General features: G+C 43.1%; 1 protein-coding gene across 2 annotated transcripts in view; it reads left to right on the top strand.

Annotated features, from left to right (window-relative positions):
- The window catches only part of OVCH2 (ovochymase 2), a 1017769-nt gene that overhangs the window by 715769 nt on the left and 278909 nt on the right, over positions 1-23091 (top strand). For both annotated transcript variants that reach the window (XM_086955909.1, XM_086955910.1), the window contains one exon: positions 19954-20085. In XM_086955909.1, coding sequence (XP_086812035.1) covers positions 19954-20085 — 132 coding nt within the window. The remainder of the gene's footprint in view (positions 1-19953; positions 20086-23091) is intronic.

The raw sequence follows: 23091 nt of genomic DNA, 5'->3' as shown, positions 1-23091 counted from the left end.
TTAGGTACAGATGAAGACCTTTGTTTGGACATGTTGAAAAAAATTGATTAATAGTCAACTAGGAGTATCACCCCCAAAGCCAAGTAGACAAAAAGCGTTAACCACTTGGATAAATTAACAGAGACTTCAGGGATATGTTGACAAGGGTAGTTCTTACTTGACGGGTAGCAAGGATAATTCTCTAGAAAAACAGGCAGGGGTCCTGGCCTAGCCCAGTAACGGTCAGTCACGGACTGTCACAGACTGTCCTCCCCTTGTCCTGGCTTCGTCCGGCGCGTCCCGCGTGTGTCCTCGCGGGACGAAGGACCTGCCGCTGCTTTAAGCGCCTCCTGGCGCGCTCGGTGGCGGCAGCGTATTGCCCCGAGGGATCCTGGGTATTGTGGTCTTTCGTCGGACCGGCGGAGCCAAGCCCGGCCGGTCGTTCTTGGAGGTTGGGGGCGGAGCCAAGCCCGGCCGTGAATCAGGGAGCTGGTAGTACTGCAGTGAGCCCCGGTAAGAAGACAGTGAACAACAGGGGACTCTGCACCTGCCGCTGCTTTAAGCGCCTTCTGGCGCGCTCGGTGGTGGCGTCACCGTTATGCCCCGAGGGATCCTGGGGATTGTGGTCTTTCGTCGGACCGGCGGAGCCAAGCCTGGCCCGTCGTTCTTGGAGGTTGGGGGCGAAGCCAAGCCCAGCCGTGAATCAGGGAGCTGGTAGTACTGCAGTGAGCCCCGGTAAGAAGACAGTGAACAACAAGTCTCTAACACAGCCTGTATATTCATCAGCAACACCAAATATAACCAGGGAGAGGCTTACCTTTATTTGCAGACCAAGATACCTGATACTGTTGTTTCCGATTTGCTCCAAAATTCACTAATTACGGGACATTGAAAGAACATGTGTACATCCGTAGCATCTTTGAGCCCGCATTTAGCACAGCTAGCTCAACTTCCTCTCCCCATCTTTGATAACTTCTCCGGTGATATATTCTCCCTATGCAGTGAAAAAGGTGGTTTCTTCTTAAAAAAGCAGGTTTGACTATTTGGTCAAGTGTGCGCATAGATACTTGCCAAGTGTCCTGCAGCTTCTCTCTCGGCAAGTAGTTCCCCCACAGTTTCTCGGGCAAAGTAAACTCTCCTTCGGAAGTATCCAGTAGGTGCCATTACCATAGTGCTACTTCCTTGTTTCCTGGTGATTTAGTTACCAGTTGATCTTCTAGGGCGTGCCCCATTCCTAGTGACAATTTTTTACTTTGTTCCAGCTTTTTAGTTGCAAGTATTTGAATTTTGAAAGCGTCCCCGCCATCATCTCATTTAAGTACTACCAAGGTAATAATGTTCCTTCTTTTGTCAAGTCACCAGATATTTCAATGCCTACCACTTTAATTGGTGTTGTTGCATTTCATGCTTAAGACACTCTGGGGTACCTGGTGACTCCCAAAAAATGTATAATAATCCAATTTTATAATTTAGTACCACATTCTTGCCATTGACTGTAGCACCTTCAATTTAACTTTTTTCAAGAATTTTGGATCCCCAAATTTAAAAAGAAACCATCTATTTGACACTCCTTTAACATTGCAATATACATTCGACCTATTATGGAGGTATCCGGAATCTTTGTAAGCATTCTTGAATTCTTTATTTGGAAAGCCCATGCGTAATATTGGATGTCTGGCTGGGTTAAGCCTCCCTTCTCCCTTCTCCTCCACAATTTTTTCCATGAGATTCTAACCCCTTTGTTTGCCCAGATAAATGAATTTATAGCCTATTGTATTTTTTGTATGGTTGTTTTTTCAAAGTGAAGAGGTATAGAATCGAATATAAAGGTGAGTTTTGGTAGGATAGTCATTTTGACTAAACTAACTCTACCCAAAATGGTTAATGGGAGATGCACCCAACTCTCCATTAGTTTAGCAACTTCCTTAAACACCCTCTCAAAATTATTCTCTGCAATTACATTTATTTCCTGAGACATCCTGCTACCTAGATATCGAATCTCCTTATTTATTAAGGGATTGCCACCTGCATGATTCCATGCCATCACTTCTGTCTTATTTTCATTTACTGACTACCCTGACACTTCTCCAAATGTTGTTGCTATACTTAAAATTGCTGCTAAGGCTCTTTCCAGATCTGATGAGTAGACCATAAGGTCATCCGCATATAGCGCAACCTTCCGAACCCAGTTTCCCTGATGAAATGGTGGAATATCAATTGTATGTCTAATTTTAAAAGCAAAAGGCTCCATATAGAAGTTAAACAAAAGAGGCGAGAGAGGACAGCCCTGTCTTGTACCTCTGGAAATTTTAAAAGGTGAAGATAACTTCTCATTTACCAAGACCTTTGCTACCAGTTCTTCATACATTAACCTGATTGCTCTACAAAAGTTGTCTCCCAGGTTGTATCTCTCTAGTACTGTGAAGAGATAAGACCATCTTACCTTATCAAATGCTTTTGAGGCATCTAGTGTTATTATAACAAAATCGATAGCGCCTATTAGCTCATACGTGAGTTCATGTAGATATCTTTCTCTAACAAATCCTCTCTGATCTTTATGTATTATACTGCTTTCAATTTTTGATAGTCTATTTGCTAAGATTGTTGTAAAGATTTTATAGTCAGAGTTTAAGACAGAGATTGGTCTATACGACTCACATATTGTTGGATCTTTTCCCATTTTCAGAATAAGAGAGACCGTGGCCTCATTCCAAAACTTTGGCAGGTTTATACCCTGGCCCTGTATCTCATTCATCACCAAAGTCAACAGGGGGGACACCACCTCTGCTAAGATTTTATATAGCTCCGTTGGTATTCCGTCTGGACCGGCCGCTTTACCCCTTTTACTAGTTGAGATGGCCCTTATCACTTCCTCTTGTGTAATTTCTTGGTTGAGACTATTTTTTTGGTTAACATCTATAGGTTTTGAGCATTCCGAAAGCCAACCCTCTATCTCTTCATGTACTACTTTATCTTTACTCTCCTTATAGAGATCACTGAAGAAATCTTTAAAGGCCTCGTTGATCACAGTTTCACTACTCAATAAATTTCCAGATTGAGTTTCCCTAACTTCCTTAATACTATTCTTAGTTCGGTCTGCCTTAGCTTTCCATGCTAAGAGTTTGCTAGCCCCTTCCCCGTATTCGAAATGTGCTAGTTTACTAGCATCCCACCTTTTTTTAACCTGTCCTTGGAGAATCTCTGTTAATTGGTTCTTTGTTAGTAACTGATTTTTCTCTAATTCTATTTTTTTTCTTCTAAATCTGTGCTTTTGATTTCGATATCTATTCTCATCAACTCCTCCTCTAGTTGCAATATTTCTTTTGTGTATACTTTGTTTCTATAACAGGTTAGACTTGTAATTTTGCCCCTAATAAAGGCCTTTAAAGTGTCCCATGATATCCCGTTTGGGGCTGTGTTTTTATTAATTTCAATAAATTATCTAACCTCTTCTTTTAGGTTCTCCATTATTTCACAATCAGTTAATATCGTGCGGTCCAGTGACCACCTTCTCTCTACGTCCTTACTGCTGTCTTTCAGTGTTAACAGAACTGCGGAGTGATCTGATAAATGAGCAGCTTTATATTCTATATTCAAAATATGTTCTCTGAGACACCAATCTACCAGAAAGTAATCGATTCTGGACCTGCTACCATATTTCTTATTGTGAAAGGACATACCCTGTGCAGTTCCTGCTCTTACTCTCCAGAGGTCACACAGTGTATGCTGGGCCATCATAGCTTTTAATAGATTGCGTGACTTAGGAGTTGGAGTTGTTCTGGTTTTACTAGATGTGTCTAAATTGGGATTTAGTACAACGTTAAAATCACCTCCCATAATTATGGGATCAGGGAAATCTAAAAGGTTAGTAAAAAGATTTGTTAGGGGCTCGCAATCATCATGATTTGGGCCGTAATAGCCTACAAGTGTCAGTGGCCTGTCATTTATCTTAATTTTTGCTATAATCCATCTTCCCCCTTTGTCCACTCTTGTTTCTGTTACCCATATATTTGCTTGTTTTTTCACTATTACTGCTACTCCTCTTACATTGCAACTCTGATTTGTACAGAAAACTTGTTCTACCCATCCTTGTTTTTCAAAGAGCACTCCTTTTTCAACAGGTGTGTCTCCTGCAATATTAAAATGTGTGCCGGGGAATTTCTGAAATATTGTATTAATTTATTTCTTCGTCCTTTTACTCGTAAAATATTAACTTTCCAGGTTAAAATAAGAATAGACGTAACTTTTTGTTCTGACTAAAATTAAGGATCTTGAGGATTTTTGGGGGATTTTTTCCCATATGCTCCCCACCCTGTGCCCTTCCACCCCCATCCCCACCCATCTTACCCATCCTACCCTGGAGAACCCACCCCTGCTTCTTCTCCTTGGACGTGTTAGTCCTAGTTAGCTTTAGCTCTGATTGCTCTGAGCTCCATTTCTAATAGCCCTATATAATCTATGAACCATTGTGTAAGAATCAACCTATTTTCTCAACTGAAGGGGATTTCTTAACTACCCCCCCCCCCCACCTTTTATGTTTTCTAGGAGATCATCTGCTTCCTTTATGTTCCTAACCATATGCATTTTGTTATTACACATAATGCGTAGTGAGGCGGGGAATTTTAATTGCACGTTGGCCCCATGTTTTTTAAATCGTCCATGCGCTTGCCGAGCTCCCATTGTCTGTCTAAAGTTATTGATAGGTCAGACCTTATTTTGAAAGAAAAATCAGGGCCTTTTAAGGACTTTCATTTCAATGCTGATAGTAAGATTTTTTCTTTAATTGCATATGTCTGAAAGTTTATAAGGATTTTACTCGGTTTAGTTCTTCCCGGATTTTTCCTAAATGGGTCCCTGTGTATTCTCTGTATGTCCTTAGAAATATCTTCTTCACTTTCCTCTATATGGACTGCGGATTTTATAAGGGCCACCACAAATGATTTCAAATCCTCCCTCTCTTTATCTTCAGGCACATTTAATAATCTCAAATAATTTTTTCGAGAATTATTTTCAAGTTGTTCAACTTTTTCCTGCAAGCCTTGTTCGTCCTTGCAAAGTACCTGGATTTCCCCTCTACTTCTTGCGAGATCCTTTTTTAACTCCTCTACTGTACTCTCAAGGACTTCCGTCCTGTCTGACAATGAATCTAATTTTTTTTCCAGGTTTTCACAAAACCCCCAGAGCCTCCGATACTGAAAAGCCCTTCCTGATTTCTGTGGCTAGACTCCCCATCATTACCTCTAGGGAGGTAGCTGTTAGACCTACTGGGTCCCTAACTCCGGGGGTAATTTCACTTGTATTAGGTAAGTTTGAGGATTTGTTTTTTTCTGGGATGTGCCCCCCAGGATCACTGTTCGCCATATCACCCTTATCTTGGATGGCTAATGTATCTTGTGTGTGCTGGATGTCTCGGGCGCAAACCTCTAAACCCTTGTTAATCTTGCTGACTTGATCTCCACTCTCCATATCAAGAATTGTAGTATCCACTGCGCTTATTACTTCCTTGCTTTTTTCACCGCTGTTTTTGTATCCTTCTTCTTTTGTCAAGGGAGGCCTTTTTAATTTAAGAACAGATGGCTGTACTTTGAAAAACGAACGTAAAGAGGGAATAATTTTTAGCTTAGAGTCTAAAGGTTCTGCTTTTTTCTTTTGCTTTCTGCCTCTTTTTTAACTTCCAGTCTTAGTCTCTCCCTGGAGGGGGTGGCCGGGGGGGGGGGGGGGGGGGGGGGGGGCTTTTGTGAATTTTGCACTGTTTTTTTGGGATGCACTAATTTCACACAAGCTGCTAAACTCTGGGCAAAAGGCCACTCTTCATTACTTCTACTTTCCCCGAGTTTCCCCAGTGACTCCTTATTTCCTACTTTGCTCTCTCCTGTTGTTTGCCCTCCCAATTCCCTATCTGGGCAAGCCTCCTCATTATCCCCCCTACCTCTGATGCCCGAGTCACCCAGGTTTGCAGCCGCAGCGCATGTACTGCCGCTGCCTCCACTCACCCGGAGGTAACCTCGTGCTGCTGCCCTGTGGCTCTTCCAGAGCTCCAGGGCGGCTGTAGTGCAGCGTGGACCGGCCGGCGCAGGTGAACTGGCTGGGTTTGGGCGCCGTGAAGCGGGGCTGCTCTCTTCAACCCAGCACATCGGTGAGACAGCATTCAAGGTGAGAGCGTTGCATACAAAAAACTAAAACTGGTATCCGTTCTGTTTTCGAGACCGATTGAGAATAATTGAGTTAGGTCGACATTCAAGCATTAGGCATCATTAAGTACGAGTACGTTGCGAATAGCTGAGAGCTCCCAGAGCTGCGACCGGCATGTTCCTCGGCCGCCATGTTCTCCTCCACGGGGAACATTTCTTGTCTCGAAGATAAAAGTAATTCAACACTACATGCCTGATAACAAGTTACACAGTACTACCTTAATCGTGTAGTAAATATGAAACCAGTATATTACCAGTAAAGCCTCATGAAATTGGAATTTACCATGTGGGACTACTTTTTCGGTCACCAAACTTAACAGAATACTCAATTCCATGAGACTTTAACACGTATGTTTACCACCTGCTTAAGGCAGGTGGTAATGTAATCCAGGACAAATGGGTGGGATGGGAAGAGGGAGATAAAAGTGGTGGGATTAGGAGAGAAGGGAACATTTCCTTTATGGGGAGCATTGTATGCTTCACCTGTCAAAATAAATGGGTAATAAGGCTTGTCTACTGCTGCAGCCAAAGCCCCATACAATTTGTCCAGCCAGAATTACCAGCTGGATATTTCAGATAGGGTTCTGCCAAAACATGTGTGGAAAACCTGGCACTCAGACTAAGGCAAAGTAAAATTCCAGCAAACGCAACAAGATGATGGACGGAGTGCTGAAACTTTTCAACCACTCAGCCCCAGTCAAGAGATCTGGGTTTAATCCATCATTCTTTTCTCACTATGCCACCCCAGTTTGGACCCAGCCATACACAAATCATTATTGACCCTGCTCCTCATAGGAACAGTCCAGCCCAAACTGCCAGGCCAGATCCTCCTTGAACTGTAAACTAGCATCCAGGGACCGGTTTAGGGGTCTCACCCCTCAGCAGCCAGACTAGCTTGAATCTAGGGGCACAGCGAGATAGGGGCCCATGTCTGGGCATACCCTTAGCCACCTAGGGTGAACATAGCAAACACAAGAAGATGATGGACAGAGCCAAGAGATCTTGGTTTAATCCATTGTTCTTTTGCTCACCATGCCACCCCAGTTTGGACCCAGCCATGTGCAAATCAGTCTTGACCCTGCTCTTCATGGGAACAGTGCAGCCTAAAGGAAGATTCCATTCAGTAGTGTTGCTCAGTTAACTCAAACTCAAACAAAACCAGGGCCTATGTTGTAAACTGGTGTTCGTATGTTCCTAATCCCCGATTACTAGATATTTTTAGACTTGGAGTTTGAAAACAAGAGAAAAAACTAAGCTATTGGGGGTTTCAGGTGCACTACCTGAAGATAAATTCTTTCATGAATCCTTCTAATTCACTGAGACTGATAACTTGCTGTCATCATTGAATGAAAATCATATGATATTACAATGCACGTGCCAGGTGCATTTATCATATGTAGGAAATTACATCACGTACTAATGGCACAAAAGATGAATAATTGCATCATGCAAAGTCTGTCGATAATAATATACCATCTGACCAGAGCCAGTATTTTTCTCCAAAAATGTTTCTTGTCCTAGCTTCTTCTCTTGACTTTCTTTCATTAACTCTGTGAGGATCTGGATTATTGATTACGAGTAAAGCAACGGTTGTGCGCCATCCAATTAAGAATTCTGTGACTAAAGCAGGTTTCACATGTTTGTGGATATGTCGAGTTTAGATGCCAGCTGAAGCCTTACATTTTGGTACCAAAAGCTCAGACTGGGACAAAATGAAAACTGTAGGAGATGAAATCCTGTTGCCGCCGGGGTCAATCAATCACTCAATCAAAGAGCTTTAATTGATTATTTAAAAACAATAATAAAAGCATAACAAATGTCAATATACCATCATTCAAAGAAAAGAAAATAGGATGAATAAATGTTGTTAAAAGCCTACATGACTTTAGAAAGGGCTGTCTTTAGAAAACTTCCAAAATTAAAACAGACTGGGATGTTTGGTATAATGCACAAAAAGTGCAAAGCAGGCTTCCTGAAATCCATATAGTTTGAGAATAGGTTTTTAAAACCTTTTAGTAAATAGTTCATAGTATTTACAACAACAAAAAATACAACATGTTCAAGAGATTGCACAGAGGACTCATCCCATGAACAAACTAAGACAGAACCATTTTCATATTGGTTTCTAGGGGAAAGCAAAGTAAGGTTCTTATGGTCCTTGTCAGAATGTGCCTAAGAGTGACTATTCGCAGGGGTTCAAGACCCAGATCAAGTACTACTCAAGATTAGTTGTTGTTTGGATATTGACACAATCCCATTGAAAGGGGTTTTCTTCAACTGCTGTAGTTCCCTGGATAGCTGGCTATGTTTCATAAAGAGTTGTTTGTCCCAGGAGATATCAGCTTTAGTAAGGGAATGTGGAGCAGAAAACCTTCTTGCAATTCAAGCAGACACCAATGATCTCTCTGTTGAGGGAGGTATTTGCCCAGGCGGAGACCCGGAGAACTAAGGAAGCCACCTTGATCTAATCAGGCACATAGGAAAGGCCCAATGCCTCATGGAGAAAAAAGTGCGGGTCGAGGATAGCAGGCCGATGGGACACCGACAAAAAACGTTCTCCTCAGCCTGCATTATTTCAACATCCTGGTACCCTAGATACCTTCACAGTACATTATGACTGGCAAACATTTGTGCTGAAAACCCTCTAATAGAGGCAAGACTGGTTTCCTGCCTTCTCTCCTACAGATGTCAAACAGTGCCCCATAGAATGGTTAAAGCTAAGGCACTGGTTGGCTATGCAGATCGGCCATGCAGATTTCTGATCAAACACAACCTCCACATATGGAAAGTCAATGACCCATTCAGTATGCCTGCTTTTGATCCAAAACGAACCTTCGTTACCTGTCGTGGGGCACAAGCCATATGTTCTTTGGGATAAGGTAGTATCCAAATCGAAATCCTCCATAAATGTTACAAAACTACTTATTAGGGACCTCAGGTCATTCGAGGTTTGGGACATTAGGCCAGCCTCATCTGTGTAGAGCAGAGCCAGGACAATGTTTGTCCTAATCATATCTGTGTTCTTCCCTCAAACTTGTAGGTGTTCATTCAAACCATTTTTGTAGGGTAGAAATAAAACGGGTGGCCTGGAAGCAGCCTATGCGGACATCTCGTTGTGGCTCAAGAACGTCAGTACATCCCCCCCTGGTCCATATGTAACAGATGCACATACCCCGCAATGTAAGGCCTGGAGAAAAACAACAAGGTTCTCGTCAAGCCCTAAATCGGAGAGGATTTTCCAGAGCTTACAATGGGTAACTCGTTGAACGCACTGCTTACGTCCATAAAGGAGATGAACAGCAAGCGCCCTTTAGCCAGCATATACTTGCTATTGACTAAGTGGAGGTTACAACAATGCTCTATGGTACCAAGCCCTTCCCTAGGCCCATATTGTATAGGGGAAATTGCATGGTTGGTATTGGCCTACTACTCAATCCTGCTAAGGGCGATGCACCCGAAAACCTTGACCATCAAATTCAGAAGCAAAACTGACCTATAGCAGTGTTGGTCATTTCTGCAACCCTATTCATTTCTGTAAACAAGGACGACCACAGCTGTGTGCCATGACTTAGGGAAGCCACTAAGAGCAACATTGTTAACCACATTTGTGATAACAAGAGCCCAAAATTCCACATTTTCCTTGAATAGGCCTATTGGGACCCTGTTAGGCCCAGGTGCCATCCTCAAGAGACTGTCATTAATCGCCGCCCATACCTCGGTTATTTCAAATTTAATTGACATTGGGAAAATAGATCTTCAGAATAACAATCCCTAAGGCCCGTGTAAGAGTAAATGGCTTTAAAGTGATTATCACAGTGAACATCACTAAAATTGGACCCCAAGCTTTCAGCCAGACCTTCAGAGATCTTGTCCGCATCCGGAGAACCTGACTGGATCAGTGTCTCCTCCCAGTTCATCAGACAGCATTGAGATACTTAATTAAATTGTGCACCCGCCTTCTTTAGCATCCCAGAGACACAGGACTGACCTGAACATATTACCCATGGTGTAATATTCTCGAGAGCTCGTCCATCGCATCCACACGTTGCAGCAGGCCTTTCTCACACCCCCACTGAGGACCACATGTAATCAGTGGCCACACCGCCCTTTGTGGTAATATACCCGGAGTTGCCCGCCATACTGGGCTGCCTCCCTAGCCCACCGGGAACCAAGAAGTCGACCGGATTTGGTCTTCCCTGATACCCCGCAGCTGATTGGAATTATCACTGGCCTTGCTACATCGCATTAGTTCCCTGCATCACCACACAGGCCTAAAGAAGTCACGGGTTACTTCCCTTATGTGATGAAACACGTGTTGGCTGATTGTTTTCTTTTCTTTTATTAAAGACATTTAAATCACATACTGGTGTTGACCACAGGTATTTCGAGTGAAGCGAGACATTTCCACTATAGTGATAACCCAATTACGTGTGCCCAGAACTGTATTCTCAGAGGTCTTAGGGTGATTTATGATTTTCCAGAACGCTCCAGTATCCTTATGTGAGGTGGCTGCAACCAGGGCCGGACTAGGAACCACAACCGGCCCTGGCAAAGTGCTCGGCTTCCACCCCCCCCCCCCTCCTCACTCAGGGGTTGGGGGGGGGCAGTTGGAGGTGCCGCCGTGCTCAAAAACGGCCCAGTAACAAAAACGGCCCCCAGGGGCCCAAAACCGGGCCCCACCCTTGCGGCGCACCGGGGGATTGCCAGTCCGGGCCTGGCTGCAACCAAACTATCCCATATCTCCAGCTTAGCACCCCACTTTCTGCCTCTAATAGCTATTTTATAACAGCACGATAGGCTCCTACTCTGGCAGTGTCTCTAGGAGCAGACATTAAAACTTCTCGCAACTGCTTTTTTGCAAGCCTACACTTCTTGGCAAACCAACCAGGTTTAGGGTGTTTTCATTATGGGTAGGTTGGATGAAACATTTAGCAAAATCAACTTCCCGCTACCTGAGCATCAGTCTTTGACCATGTGAAAAGATGGCGGTGGGGCCAATCACAGCTAGAGATTTAGCTATCCCTAAAAAACTCAAGAAACCCCAGAGGGATTGTAGTCTCTAAAGTCGAGATAACTGTAGAAAGAGTTAGTTTACCAATGAGGAGGGAAACCAAAACATAATGAATAACAGAACCTTGTCCCTACCCAGTAAAAGTAGGAATATCAAAATCAGAATCACCTCTTAATTCCATTCCATTATACAGGCCAAGATGGAGTAAAAACGTATACAGATTTGCAACCCTATGATCCGGATTTCCCAGAGTGCAAACCTCCTGGAGCACTTGGAAGGGCTGAAGTACAGTGGGATTAGAGCCCAGCTTGGTTTTATACCCCACCCTGTTGGAATATTAAAAAATCTTCTTCAAAGACAATGTACAGTTAAGAACAAATCCTCTGAGTTACATAAGGAATTATTTGGTCCCACAGCATTATAAAAATTATTAAGACAAGCAGTAAATTGACTGGGAAGTACCACCCACATGATCTGTATCCCTGCGTGTTTTATGGGGACTGAATATATCTTGAAACTATATGTTGTGCGAGCTAAGACCATAATACCCTCACTGCCCCTGACTCTCAGAGATCTACGGGCTTGCCCACAGCAGCTCTGGTATCCTTCCCACTTAGGGTGGTCCCAACAGCAGGTTTTCTGTAACAGGATAAGGTCAAAACCAGCAATGAAGGTAAGCCAATGTGCATCAGCCAAATTAGATTTTAGGCCAGTCATGTTTCAACAGATCAGTTTCACCCTAAGATCTAAACAACCATCTGGGCAAAATTACGCAAGGTGTAACATTGTTTCCCTCTAGAGCTCCCTCAAGCTCACTGTATGGAAGGGATGAAGCAACAGTCCCATTTCAGCCCGAATAACTGATCAGATTCCAAAAGGATACATGCCCCTAAGTTGAGGGTTCAGTTCATCAATATACTGGTATCAATCCATGTCATTTAGATCTGCCAGGGGTGTAAATTGGTTGTTGCATGGTAAAGTGGAATCTACCCCCTGAGGCGGGACTTGCGAAATCATGCCATGCGTCAGAACAATACCAGCTTGTGAATGCAGGTAAACAAAACCTAAAAGTCACAAATGTATGTTTCCTTCTACAGGAAAATGTTGTCGTTGTTGCTCAAAAAGGACACACCTAGCGAGTGACGGGTATCTAAAGTTTATAACACAATCTCCACAGACAGCCTTAACGGAAGGCCCAATCCAGTCTACCCGATGAATCATCAAAATATTATGATAGTCCAGCAAAGAGAATCTTGAATGTCTTGCCAACCAATGGCACACCTCATTGTTCAGTTGGCCATGAGACTCTGTTTGAGGTTTTTCTAGTTTTGGGACATTCTTCAAAATGGCGAGAAAGGGTTCGCTTTCAGGGGGTAAATTAATGCGCAAAGGAGAGTTACTATGACAGGGATTGGAATCAGAGTGGATACAAAGAAGATTGCAGTCCCGTCTATTAAAGGTACGGCCCATGAGGTTTGTGGTAAGGTGCCTCTCAGGAGCCCCACTTGCAACTATTTGTGTAACATTCTTGACTGAAGCCGAAATGTCCCTGGAAAAAGTGGCATTTTGCTAATGGGTGGCTGCCAGATAGATGGCAGAAGGATTCACAAAACCTGAGGGCTTAGGACAAGAATTGCAAAAACTGGAGAAATATGCAACTTCGGCTTCAATCTTACTAAGCCTATCAACCAATGGTGCCAAACAGCTGTTAAGGGTATCTGCAGGTTGCACATAAATAGGGCCCGAGCTGAAAAATACAGGGAACTCGGAGGTACATCAACCAAAGCTATGGGAGAACCAGGATTGATGAGTTTGTGGGCGCGCTTCCTGCCAGGAGTAACATGTTTTAACTTTCTCTTGCGTTTAGCTGCAGGATGTTAAGCACAAGTTTATTTTTAGTGACCTTTGTGGATCACCCTGAAAAGGATTATGATTATTATTTGAGGTTGACTCTCACCCCCTAAACTAGTACTCCAGTTTCTTACACTGCCCATCCTAATATGCTATTAGACAGCAGGTTTGTCTGATTTGGAGTTTGTGACCCCAAAAACATTTTTGACTATGCACAAATCCCATTTTAGGAATAAATAAACGTTTTCTGACTCCTACAATGGTAGTGCAAGTGGATACCAATTCTGTATTTGGAAAGTGTGTGTTTTGGGATTCCCTTTCAAGTATCAAATCAGTATTATATGTGTCAATCGCATGTAACTGAAAGTACAGCTGCAAACAATTGAAAAGTTACAGACTCCCAAGTTGGGTTGATAACCTATTTGCAAAAGAAAGGGGATAAAAGTTTCAGGGGGAGTAGGTAATGGGCAGAGGACCACTATCAACTTGCAAAGAAACTTAAACAAAAAAAAAGACGTGCTGAATATTTTAGTTTATTTAAACTTATTCACAGACTTTGTGGTCTGTTAACCTTTGCAGGCCACCATCCCTGTGATTATGACCAATCGGAATGAATTGCAATTTACGACCATCCTTATTAATATATTTAGGCAGGTCATACTGCGACCTCTTCTGATTCACTATTTTGCAAAACTTATTAGTACATGGTCAGATCACAAAATAAGTTTATGATCGCTAAAACACTGGAAAGAAATTGAAACCACTTTTTGCAGGCAGAAATATAGTATAACTGCTGCCATGGTAAAAAAAAGTCTTAAATGTCTGATGCTGAATGTAGGGCACCATGTGGTTTTTCACCATCCACTTCCAAGAATAAAAACAGGGCATATAGATTGTCCCAGTGGACCTCCACTATTGTCCATCAAGTTGCTGTAAGTACTTGTCAGAACAAAACTATTTGACATGTGTAAAGTACATGTTGAATATTAAATATGTCACATAAATGGGTGCCACATAGCCCAGAGGGCCTAGGTGCACCATGTATAGAAGTGAGACCCGATAAGTATATAACTGGCATGACTCTGCAGGAACAGAATTCAGAAGTGCTCGGGGATGTTCTGACAGGCTGGGAAGAGACGTCTGAGAATAGATGCAGGACCCCACAACAACCACTGCTGAGTTACTGCTACATCTTGGGGCTCCCACGATCTGGAAATTACAACACAGATTGGAACTTGGTTAATCTTGAAAGACGTCTTGCATGCCAAATGATAGACTGAGTACTTGGATCTGGCTTTCTCTTGAACCAAACGCTCTGGAAGTCTTTCAGAGAAGGACAGGGTTGGCCCTCTTTATGTCCACAGGGAAAGCAAGAAAAATGGTTTTAGCAAACCCACTTGTGCTGCAAATTTGTTTGCGACATGAAGAAGGAGGGATAAAGAAGCCTGTATCCCCCATGGCTTAGATCTGTAGAAAGTTTGAGAGCAATGTCAGTACCTTTGAATACGTTAGGGTTCCCCTACAAATTTGCATCTTTGGTGGGCAAAACGTCTTGGAACATCAAGCTCTGAGCTTTTTGAAGTGAATTATAATGTGTCTGCTCAGGCTGCAGATCCGCTCCCTGATCCATTGGAAGAACTGGAGGATTTTGAGCCCCAAAAACATGATTAAGTCCAAACATAAATCGAAAAAATGGGAGAAGGGAGCAAAGTGAACAGGAGCCACACCGACTGAGGCAACTTGCCTCCCGGGGTGCAGCTCGTCCTGCAGCTGCCTCCTCCTGAGGTTCCTTTGAAGAACGGTGCGTCGATGGGCCGCTTACCTAGCTCACCACGGTTGGGAGGACCCATGCCTGTCTTGTCAACAGCAGCCTCTACACTGGCCTTGATGTCAGCCTAGCAAGAGTGCGTGCCATCTTCCTTGGCGTAGTAGAGTGGAGGGAAGAATAGGGGTGCATGGCTCCAGGAGAACATGATCACCTGCCCCTGCCGAGGCTTCTTGGACTACAGCCTGCTTCTCGTGGGTACCTACTGAGGCCCCCATCTCGAGAGGAAAGCATATCAGTGGCCACAGAGTATTGAGATATTGGGGGGCTATAGTAGCTGCGTGGGAGTGGGGCAGGACTACATTGATTAAAATCTCTGTGAGTGGAGGAGGGGCTGTGTGAAATCTGATTCTTATCATTCCACCGACAAGCTTTGGCAGCAGCAGGAATGTGTTTTACATTAATAAAATCATTTCAGCAAGAAAAATAGTGGCTTTTGCATTGATTATGTCCAAATGGTACTATTGCAATAGTCTGTATGCAGGTACCACCAAACTAATTCAGCACAAGCTACAGGTAGTACAAAGCACAGCTGCTAGGCTGGTGCTGAATCTCCTACGTTGTTCATCAGCCTCAGGAGCTCTTAAAACACTCCATTGGCTGCCAATTCACAAGAGGGTTCTGTTTTAAATGTCCGCTCACCTTTAGAGCCTACAGACCAAAGTACCTAATCACCAGATTTACTAATTTCACTACCTCTCGGATTCTGAGATCATCGTGGAGTGGAGTGGTGTGGCTCACTGGTTAGAGGCGGCAGACCCGGAAGCAGAGAACGACCCGGGACCAGGGTTCAATTCCCGACGTGGCAGGGTCGTGGACCAGGGTCAATGGACTCGATAATTCTCGCCTCGAGGCCTACTCTAACCAGGGATCACACTCAGCAACTCTGGGCATTAAGCTTGCCTCATCTCTACAACGGCCCCCCACAGACGCCGGGGATGCCTGGTTTCACCTTGGAGATACCCAGAAGGGACCATCTCACAGGGAAAGCCAGAACGGGTTCCCCAGCGATCTTCAGCGCCAGGACACCCCGAGATGGGGTAACAGTGCGCTTTACAAGTATCATCATTACATTACATCGTCTGCTAACCTTCTTAAGCCTCCGCATTATAGGCTCAAGACTAAAGCGGGCAGATCCTTCATTTTCTTTGGGACTAAGGCTTGGACCCATCTTCCCATTCAGTTCAGACACACTGATTCTGAATCACTTTTCAGTAAACTACAGAAGACCTGGCTCCAAAGAGCCTCTGACTCTTTGGGTCATTCACCTAGTCATGACTCCTCTTGAGGCGCTGTCCTGCTATGACTCCGTTTTTTCTCTATTCTGGCTGAGAAGAACGCTTTTGCCGTAGGTAGGAAACTGACACATTTGATACCTAAAATAATCATATAAAATCTGATTTGACCATTAAGTTGGTTTATAAATTACTAATAAAATGAGTCCTCAAACCAGTTTTTCAGCTGCTCCCACACTAAAGTAAATAATTATAAGTTGTTATAATGTAGCCCAGTGTTTTCATATGGGAGAGCCAGCCTTGCCACAATAAAAAAAAAACTACTTTGGAGGTTTTTCACACCCAGAGCTTGTTAAACATTAAATATACCTCTACTATTTTTTTTAAAAACCAAGCAACCTGCCTCATGGAAATTTAGGGCCTGCCTTAGAGGTGACTTATAAGTATGACGAAGGAAGGTTTAGGCTTGGTAAAAGGTGTGTTGTGCCTGGTATATATGCCAGTTTGAAACTGCTCCTCTGGGTCGCAATTAAAAGCCTGGAGACATGCTTTACAGTGCTACTTTTTGGGTGGCATAATGATTGCTGCAGCCCACTGGTAATGTTTAATCTACAGGCTGTGGGTACATGTTGTGCCATATACTAAGGACTTACAAGTAAATTCAATGTGCTGATTAGGGGAATGTTAATTGTAATGTATTTAGAAAGGAGAGCACAAACACTTTACCATTGGTTGGTAGGAATAAAGTGTGCAGAGCCCGATAGCCAGCAAAACTGGTTTCAGTAAAAGAAGAGATCAGCATAAAGTTTGGTAGGTGGTCATGTAGGACTCCTGAATGCTGGCAGAGACATAGACTAGACTGATTTGGCATCAAGATTACCTGGAAGGGCTGAGACACAGAGGCAAGATATGTGTTAAAGGAGATGTATCTAGTGCGTTTTGCTCAATTAAAAGAGAATTTAAGGATGCCAGCAGCACAAGTTAATTTCTTAGAGTTAGGTGTGTGTTTGAAGCTGGAGGAAGCTTGAGTGATTGGAAGCCACTCTCAATCTCCTCACCGACGTATGTGTAAGTACTAGACTAGAAGGAATAAATGATGTGATCAGGACTGAATAGCTTAAGGTAGTCTAAAGAGGTACTTTTAGGCTTTTCCTAAACCCTAGAAATCCACTTTGAGTTTGAGAAGAGCAGTGCAGAGTTCTGTGACATTGAAGCGTGTGCATAAAATAGTATTTCACCAAATTTGACAAACAGCAAGCTGGTTGAAGGAGGCAAATCTCAGGAGGGTAGGAGAAGCGGAAATAACTTGGATGAATTAATGTGAGCATATGGGGGATATACAGACTATATAAAGTGTCTTACATTGTGAACCCCTCCTTGAGGGCCAGCAATTGTAGAACCTTGAGGATATGTTTGATGAGTTAATAACACCTTCATCCAATTTTAGTGCTGCAGGGTTTTAGACCCCTTTTACTTTGCCTAAGTTATTCTGATGGGGGTCAGTGTGCAGGTTATTGCGATATCCCAGGAAAGATCTCACTAGTGTAAAGAGGAGTAATGCATTTTATGAGTGGAGGAGTCGAGGGGGGTTATGCTTTTAAGCATAAGTAGATGGTGGAAAGCTTGCTTCATTTAAGAATGCATTTTTGGGGTAAAAAACCGATCACTGTTGAACAAGACTTTCAAATCACATAGGTTTCTTTAAATCGGGCAAAAAAACCTGTCACCTGCATACAACTTGTATCGAACATTTAGCTGCCAAGGATGAAGGATTACCAAGGGCCTTATCGCCGCTTTAGCGGGAATTTTTCCCGCTAAAGCGGCGATAATTTTATCGCCCTATTACCTAGCTGTCGCTAACACCAGTTAGCGACAGCTAGTAGGAGATAGTGATCATCTTGGGACCCACTTTGCATGTCAGCGATAATTATCGCTAATGACATGCAAAGTGGGCGTGCCAAGATGTTAGCGACTGTAAACAGTCTCCTATTACCTTCTTTAGGAAATATTCGCGCTAAGCGCGAATATCTCCAAAACTAACGCCTGCCCAGAGCAGTTCTTAGCCATGTTATCCAATGGTAGGTGGATAACATGGCTAAGAGCATTCGCTCGGTAATGCATGAATATCGCTGACTTTTCAGCGATATTCATGCATTTCGGCCGATTTTTATCGCTTTTGAGATAAACCTTGATAATAGCAAGGTTTATCTGCGATAAAAATCGGCGGAGCTCGGCAACAATAATATTTAATAATTATTGCTAGTTGTTGGTAATATGCTCCGTGGACTCCTAAATAAACTGAATAAGTTTAGTGAGAGGGCAGGGTTGTGTCCTGATTTTGCAATACCTACTTTTGCTTTGATGTATCGGTATCAGGTCACCACATTTCAACTACAGGTCATTTACACTTTTAGGGAATTGCTGAACATACTCTTTATTTTAACAGAACACTATTGATGGCATTACATCGCTCAAAATCCTCATTGTTGGCCCGTGAGCTGCTACCCTAGTTTCTACAGTAAAACATTCAAATCATTTTCACTCACAACTGCTTTTACGTATAAAATAACCGAATTTAAAGGTGTCTGTCCCGTTCATAGGGGAATTGGTGCTCTGGCTTCTTTATTTCTATCATGTTGTATAATGAATAGTGGTATACTATTTACCACAGGTATAATAAAAGAAAGACAGCACTTGCTGCAAACAGATAGTACATCTGTGGGATAACTGGTTCAAACGCACCTGCGATCAGCCCAATTGTCTAGGGCTCGTGAAGTTCCCAGCCCTGCCCCTAGGGGCCTGCCGCATCTCAGAGTCTCTTAATTAAAGGGGCACAGCAGTTTCTCTGGTACAGGGAGCACTGTGGGCTTTAGGCTTCAGTCTTGCGGTGCCCAGTGCTTGCCATCAATCAGGCTGCCTCCTCGGGAGCCGTACTGACCCACACTACCCAGATTGAGGTGAAAATGCAAAAACTGAAAGCTGGAGCCTTCACATCACTGTGGACACTCCAGCTATTTGTTTTCGCTTCAGTGCTGGAGGTAGGCATGTTCCTGCCTGGGGATTTACCCTGCGCTAGCAGCTGAAGCAAGTGACAACAAAGACTGCTGAGTTAAGTCAAATGAAAATAAACTCTGAAATGTTGTGTGCATGACTACGACTGTGTGTAAGAGAGAGAGAGCAAGTGATGGGAGGTAGGTGAGATAGGTGTCAGTGAGTGGCAGCGAAAATGCGAATGCAAATGACTAACCAAAGTGAATGGGAATAACTGAAAAGAAATTATAACAAGATAGTGACTTGGCACACCATGAAAGTACTTCAATATTTAGTGAGTGCCTTTTTGGTTTTTGAGCAGATTATGAAAATTGGTCTTTAGAATACAATATTTTCGCCTATTGTTTCAAAATGTTCTTGTGGGAAGATCCCTTACGAACCTTCCTATTAGAAGTGGAGTTTGCTCGCTTCCTGCAAGAGAGGGCCGGGATTACACCCACCACAGGGGGATTGATGCGCCAAACAAATCGATATAACATTTAACATAACACTCTTTAAAGATCACAGCCGTCAGTGGAATGTGGGACTAGGCAGGTGGAGTACACATGAGAGTTGGCAGTAGTGAAAATGAGAGAGGTTTGCTCTGGTATTTGTATAAGCTACTCATTAATAAACAGCTTTCACATCGTCTCTTAAAAAAATCATATTACATTAAGTATAAGATTTAAATATCCAACAAATACTCTTGAAACCTTGGCATTTTTATGCAATACTATTTTTGTAATATAACATCTCAATTCTCAAAACGATTTGGTTTATATTCCTTAGGCTTCATTGTTAAGGCTTATTTTTGGGTATTTTCATTTTTAGTTACCTTGTGCGGGTCGGAGGTTCCGCCAGCGGTGATAAGTACGAGCAACTTGATGCGCATTGCCTTTACTACAGATAAGAGTGAAGTGTACAAAGGTTTTCGAGCCACTTACGTTTTCATCAACACAACAGGTACGACGCAGATAGCAACACTGACATGAAAGGCAACATTGTTCTTTAATATTGTGATCTTATATTCTGCTTTTAGGATATGACATGAAGTTATCCTATCACGTGATTAACAAATGGCAAAATTGGTAACAAATGTATGCCTCTTTATTCAGATGCAGATTAAATCAATGCTGAATCAAACCTGATAGCATCACATTACTTAATTTCTAATTTATTATATTCCTTTATAAAAATTATTTATTTTGGGGAATCACTGAACGTGTGTAAGGTTGATAAGCAGAAACGCTCACAATTATTTTCCTTTCTTTTCCAGTTACTAAAAAGTAATTTCTTTGAGGGTCTGTGTTCACAAAAATACAGACCCAATCAATAAGCAGTTAATCAGGACCACATTTAGGGCTTGGTTTAGATTCTAGCAAATGGGATACTTCTTCACAAACGTAACGTGTATCCTGGCTGCCATAATACAAGTGTCATAGGAAATAATGCACTTCTAAAACAGCCTATTGGATATCCCATAAATTTGTGATAGGAATCCCATTTCCCCCACTCAAAATCAGGGGGCGTATTTATCAAGGTTTTGGGTGGCCCTTGCGCCCTGCACGAGGACACACGGGCGGCACAAAACCTAAGTGAGATTTATCAAGCCACGCAAGGTCACCTTGCATGGCCCTGCGTAGCTCGATAAATCTAGAGTAGTGCAGGGCACCGTAAACCGCTGCCTTGCATTACTGTGCAGCAGGGCGGCGTTCCATGGGTGGAGCATTGGTGTTCCAACGCATCTACCCATGGATTTCGGCACATTCACCGATCCAACATTACTGTTTTACCTGGAAATGCGTCAAAATGGTACATCTCGTCTCAAGTGAGGGATAAAGAGGAAATATATCTTTATTTCTCCTCGTTTTTTCATCTTCACAAATGTGCTGTATTCTGCAGCACACACAGAAAGAGGAAAATGCCTCTCGGGATCGTTTTTATGCAGGAAGCAAAGTTTCTATGAAAATTAATTCTGGTCCAACTACAGTGCATCATTCTTTGTTTGTTCCCCTGCAGTTGTGCCACCATAGCATCCTCTAGATTTGACGTCAGATCACCACATTTGTTTCTCAACTACTTACTAATCTACTCAATTTACATTTGCCAAACTTTATCTCTGAAGGTTTCTAAATGCAGACAAGTTTGGCAATGGCCCAAGCTGTAGACTTAAACAGGCCTGGGCCCAACGCCATTGCCTATGACTAGCTGCTTCAAATTAACTGCAGTTTCACATGCTAGAAGTTATCTCAGGGGTGGCTCCTGCCCACAACTGAATCTTTCCAGCCAGGTTTCAGGACCTGAAGGGATATCCGCTGCTCTGGAGCTTCCTCCCAGCAGATACACTTCTAATTCTCACATGTGTGTGCTTTGCGACTCTCAAAGTCCTACGAAGGTTTTTCCCATTGCTCCCGAAAGAGGCCAAGGAGACTGTATCGCGTGCTTTAATCCTTTCTAGGCTTGATTATGCGAATACCCTGTATAGTGGCTTACCTGCGTATTTGATCCAACGACTTCAGGTTATTCAAAATGCGGCTGTGCGACTTTTGTTTAATCTGCCTAGAAGGTCCAGCGTTCGCTCTCTCCTACGCAGCCTCCATTGGCTTCCGGTGGCTCACCGGATTATGTTTAAAATGCTGGTTTTCTCCTACCGAGCGATCCATCAGCTCAGACCTGGATATTTGAGGAAGCGGTTTACCCTGTATGTTTCGAAGCGCTGCCTCCGTTCGGCTAATCAGTGCCAAATGACAGTACCTAGATTTAAGCTTTCCAGAGTTGGAGGCCAGTCCATTTCAGTCAGGGCTGCCAGGGCCTGGAACGCTCTTCCACTTCATCTTAAGGCTGCTCAATCCATCGCCAGCTTTAAGAACGGGCTGAAAACCCATCTGTTTAATGTGAACCTGTAACCCCCTCGCTATCTTTGCCTTCACTTCTCCGCGCCAGGATACTTTTCAGTAATAGAGCGCGTTATAAAAGCTTTTATAAGATAACATAACTGTGGTAATGGTTAGAATTAGATGATGCAGTCATGATGCAGTGGAATTGCATCAATGAGAATGTTCTAATTTAAACCAGTATTTGTGGCTTTGCTGATGGTTGCTGTACTTGACTTGTACTGAATAAAAGTCATCTTCACTCAACATTTTGTGTGGATTACTACATATTTTGGCGACGAGGACCTGCGCAGAGGACAGGTAGCGAATCAACCATCACCTCTGGAACGATGCTATGTTAATTTAGCACTATTGAAGAAGGAAAACTCCAGCTTAAATTGTAAGTGCTTTTTACTTATTTACAAGCAAAAGAACTTAAACTTCATGGAGATTGAATCCGATTACCAAGTTAAAAGAATATTTTTGAGACATTTTATACTGAGCCAGAAATAATCTCTTTCTGAGAGCCTGCGTGAAACCCTCGTTCCCTCGTGATAAGTATCAGTTACAAGGCGCCCTACCAAGCGTGAAAAGAAGAGTTCAAAGAGTGTTAGCGCTTGTACGAAACTGATTGAAATTAGCGCGTGTTCAAGTGTGAAGAGGCAGCTTTGTGGAAACAAGTATTATCGTGTGTACATGGGCTAATTGAAGATAAACATTAGCGCGTGTCTAAACGTGAAAGAGCAGCTTTCCACGAAACTAATTGAAATTAGCGCGTATTCAAACTAGAAGAGGCAGCTTTGTGGAAACAAGTATTATCGTGCGTACATGGGCTAATTGAAGATAAACATTAGCGCGTGTCTAAACGTGGAAGAGCAGCTTTGTCGAAGCAAGCAACTATTATCGTATGTACACGGCTTGATTGACTTCAATTAGCGCGTGTCCCAGCATAGTTGAAAACAAACAACTCCTCAAGCGTGAAGGCATTGGCGCGCGAGTTTGGCTGCTGGAGTGCGCGACTACGGAGAAGAATCAAATGTAAACAAACATTAGCGCATGAAGCGTGTTGCCTGCAATATCTTTTATGAACTGTCTA

Source organism: Lissotriton vulgaris, chromosome 2_1, assembly GCF_964263255.1.
Source record: "Lissotriton vulgaris chromosome 2_1, aLisVul1.2, whole genome shotgun sequence".
In the NCBI taxonomy this organism is placed as follows: domain Eukaryota; kingdom Metazoa; phylum Chordata; class Amphibia; order Caudata; family Salamandridae; genus Lissotriton; species Lissotriton vulgaris.
The sequence above is the reverse complement of the archived record's forward strand: the minus strand, read 5'-3'. Positions and strand labels throughout refer to the sequence as shown.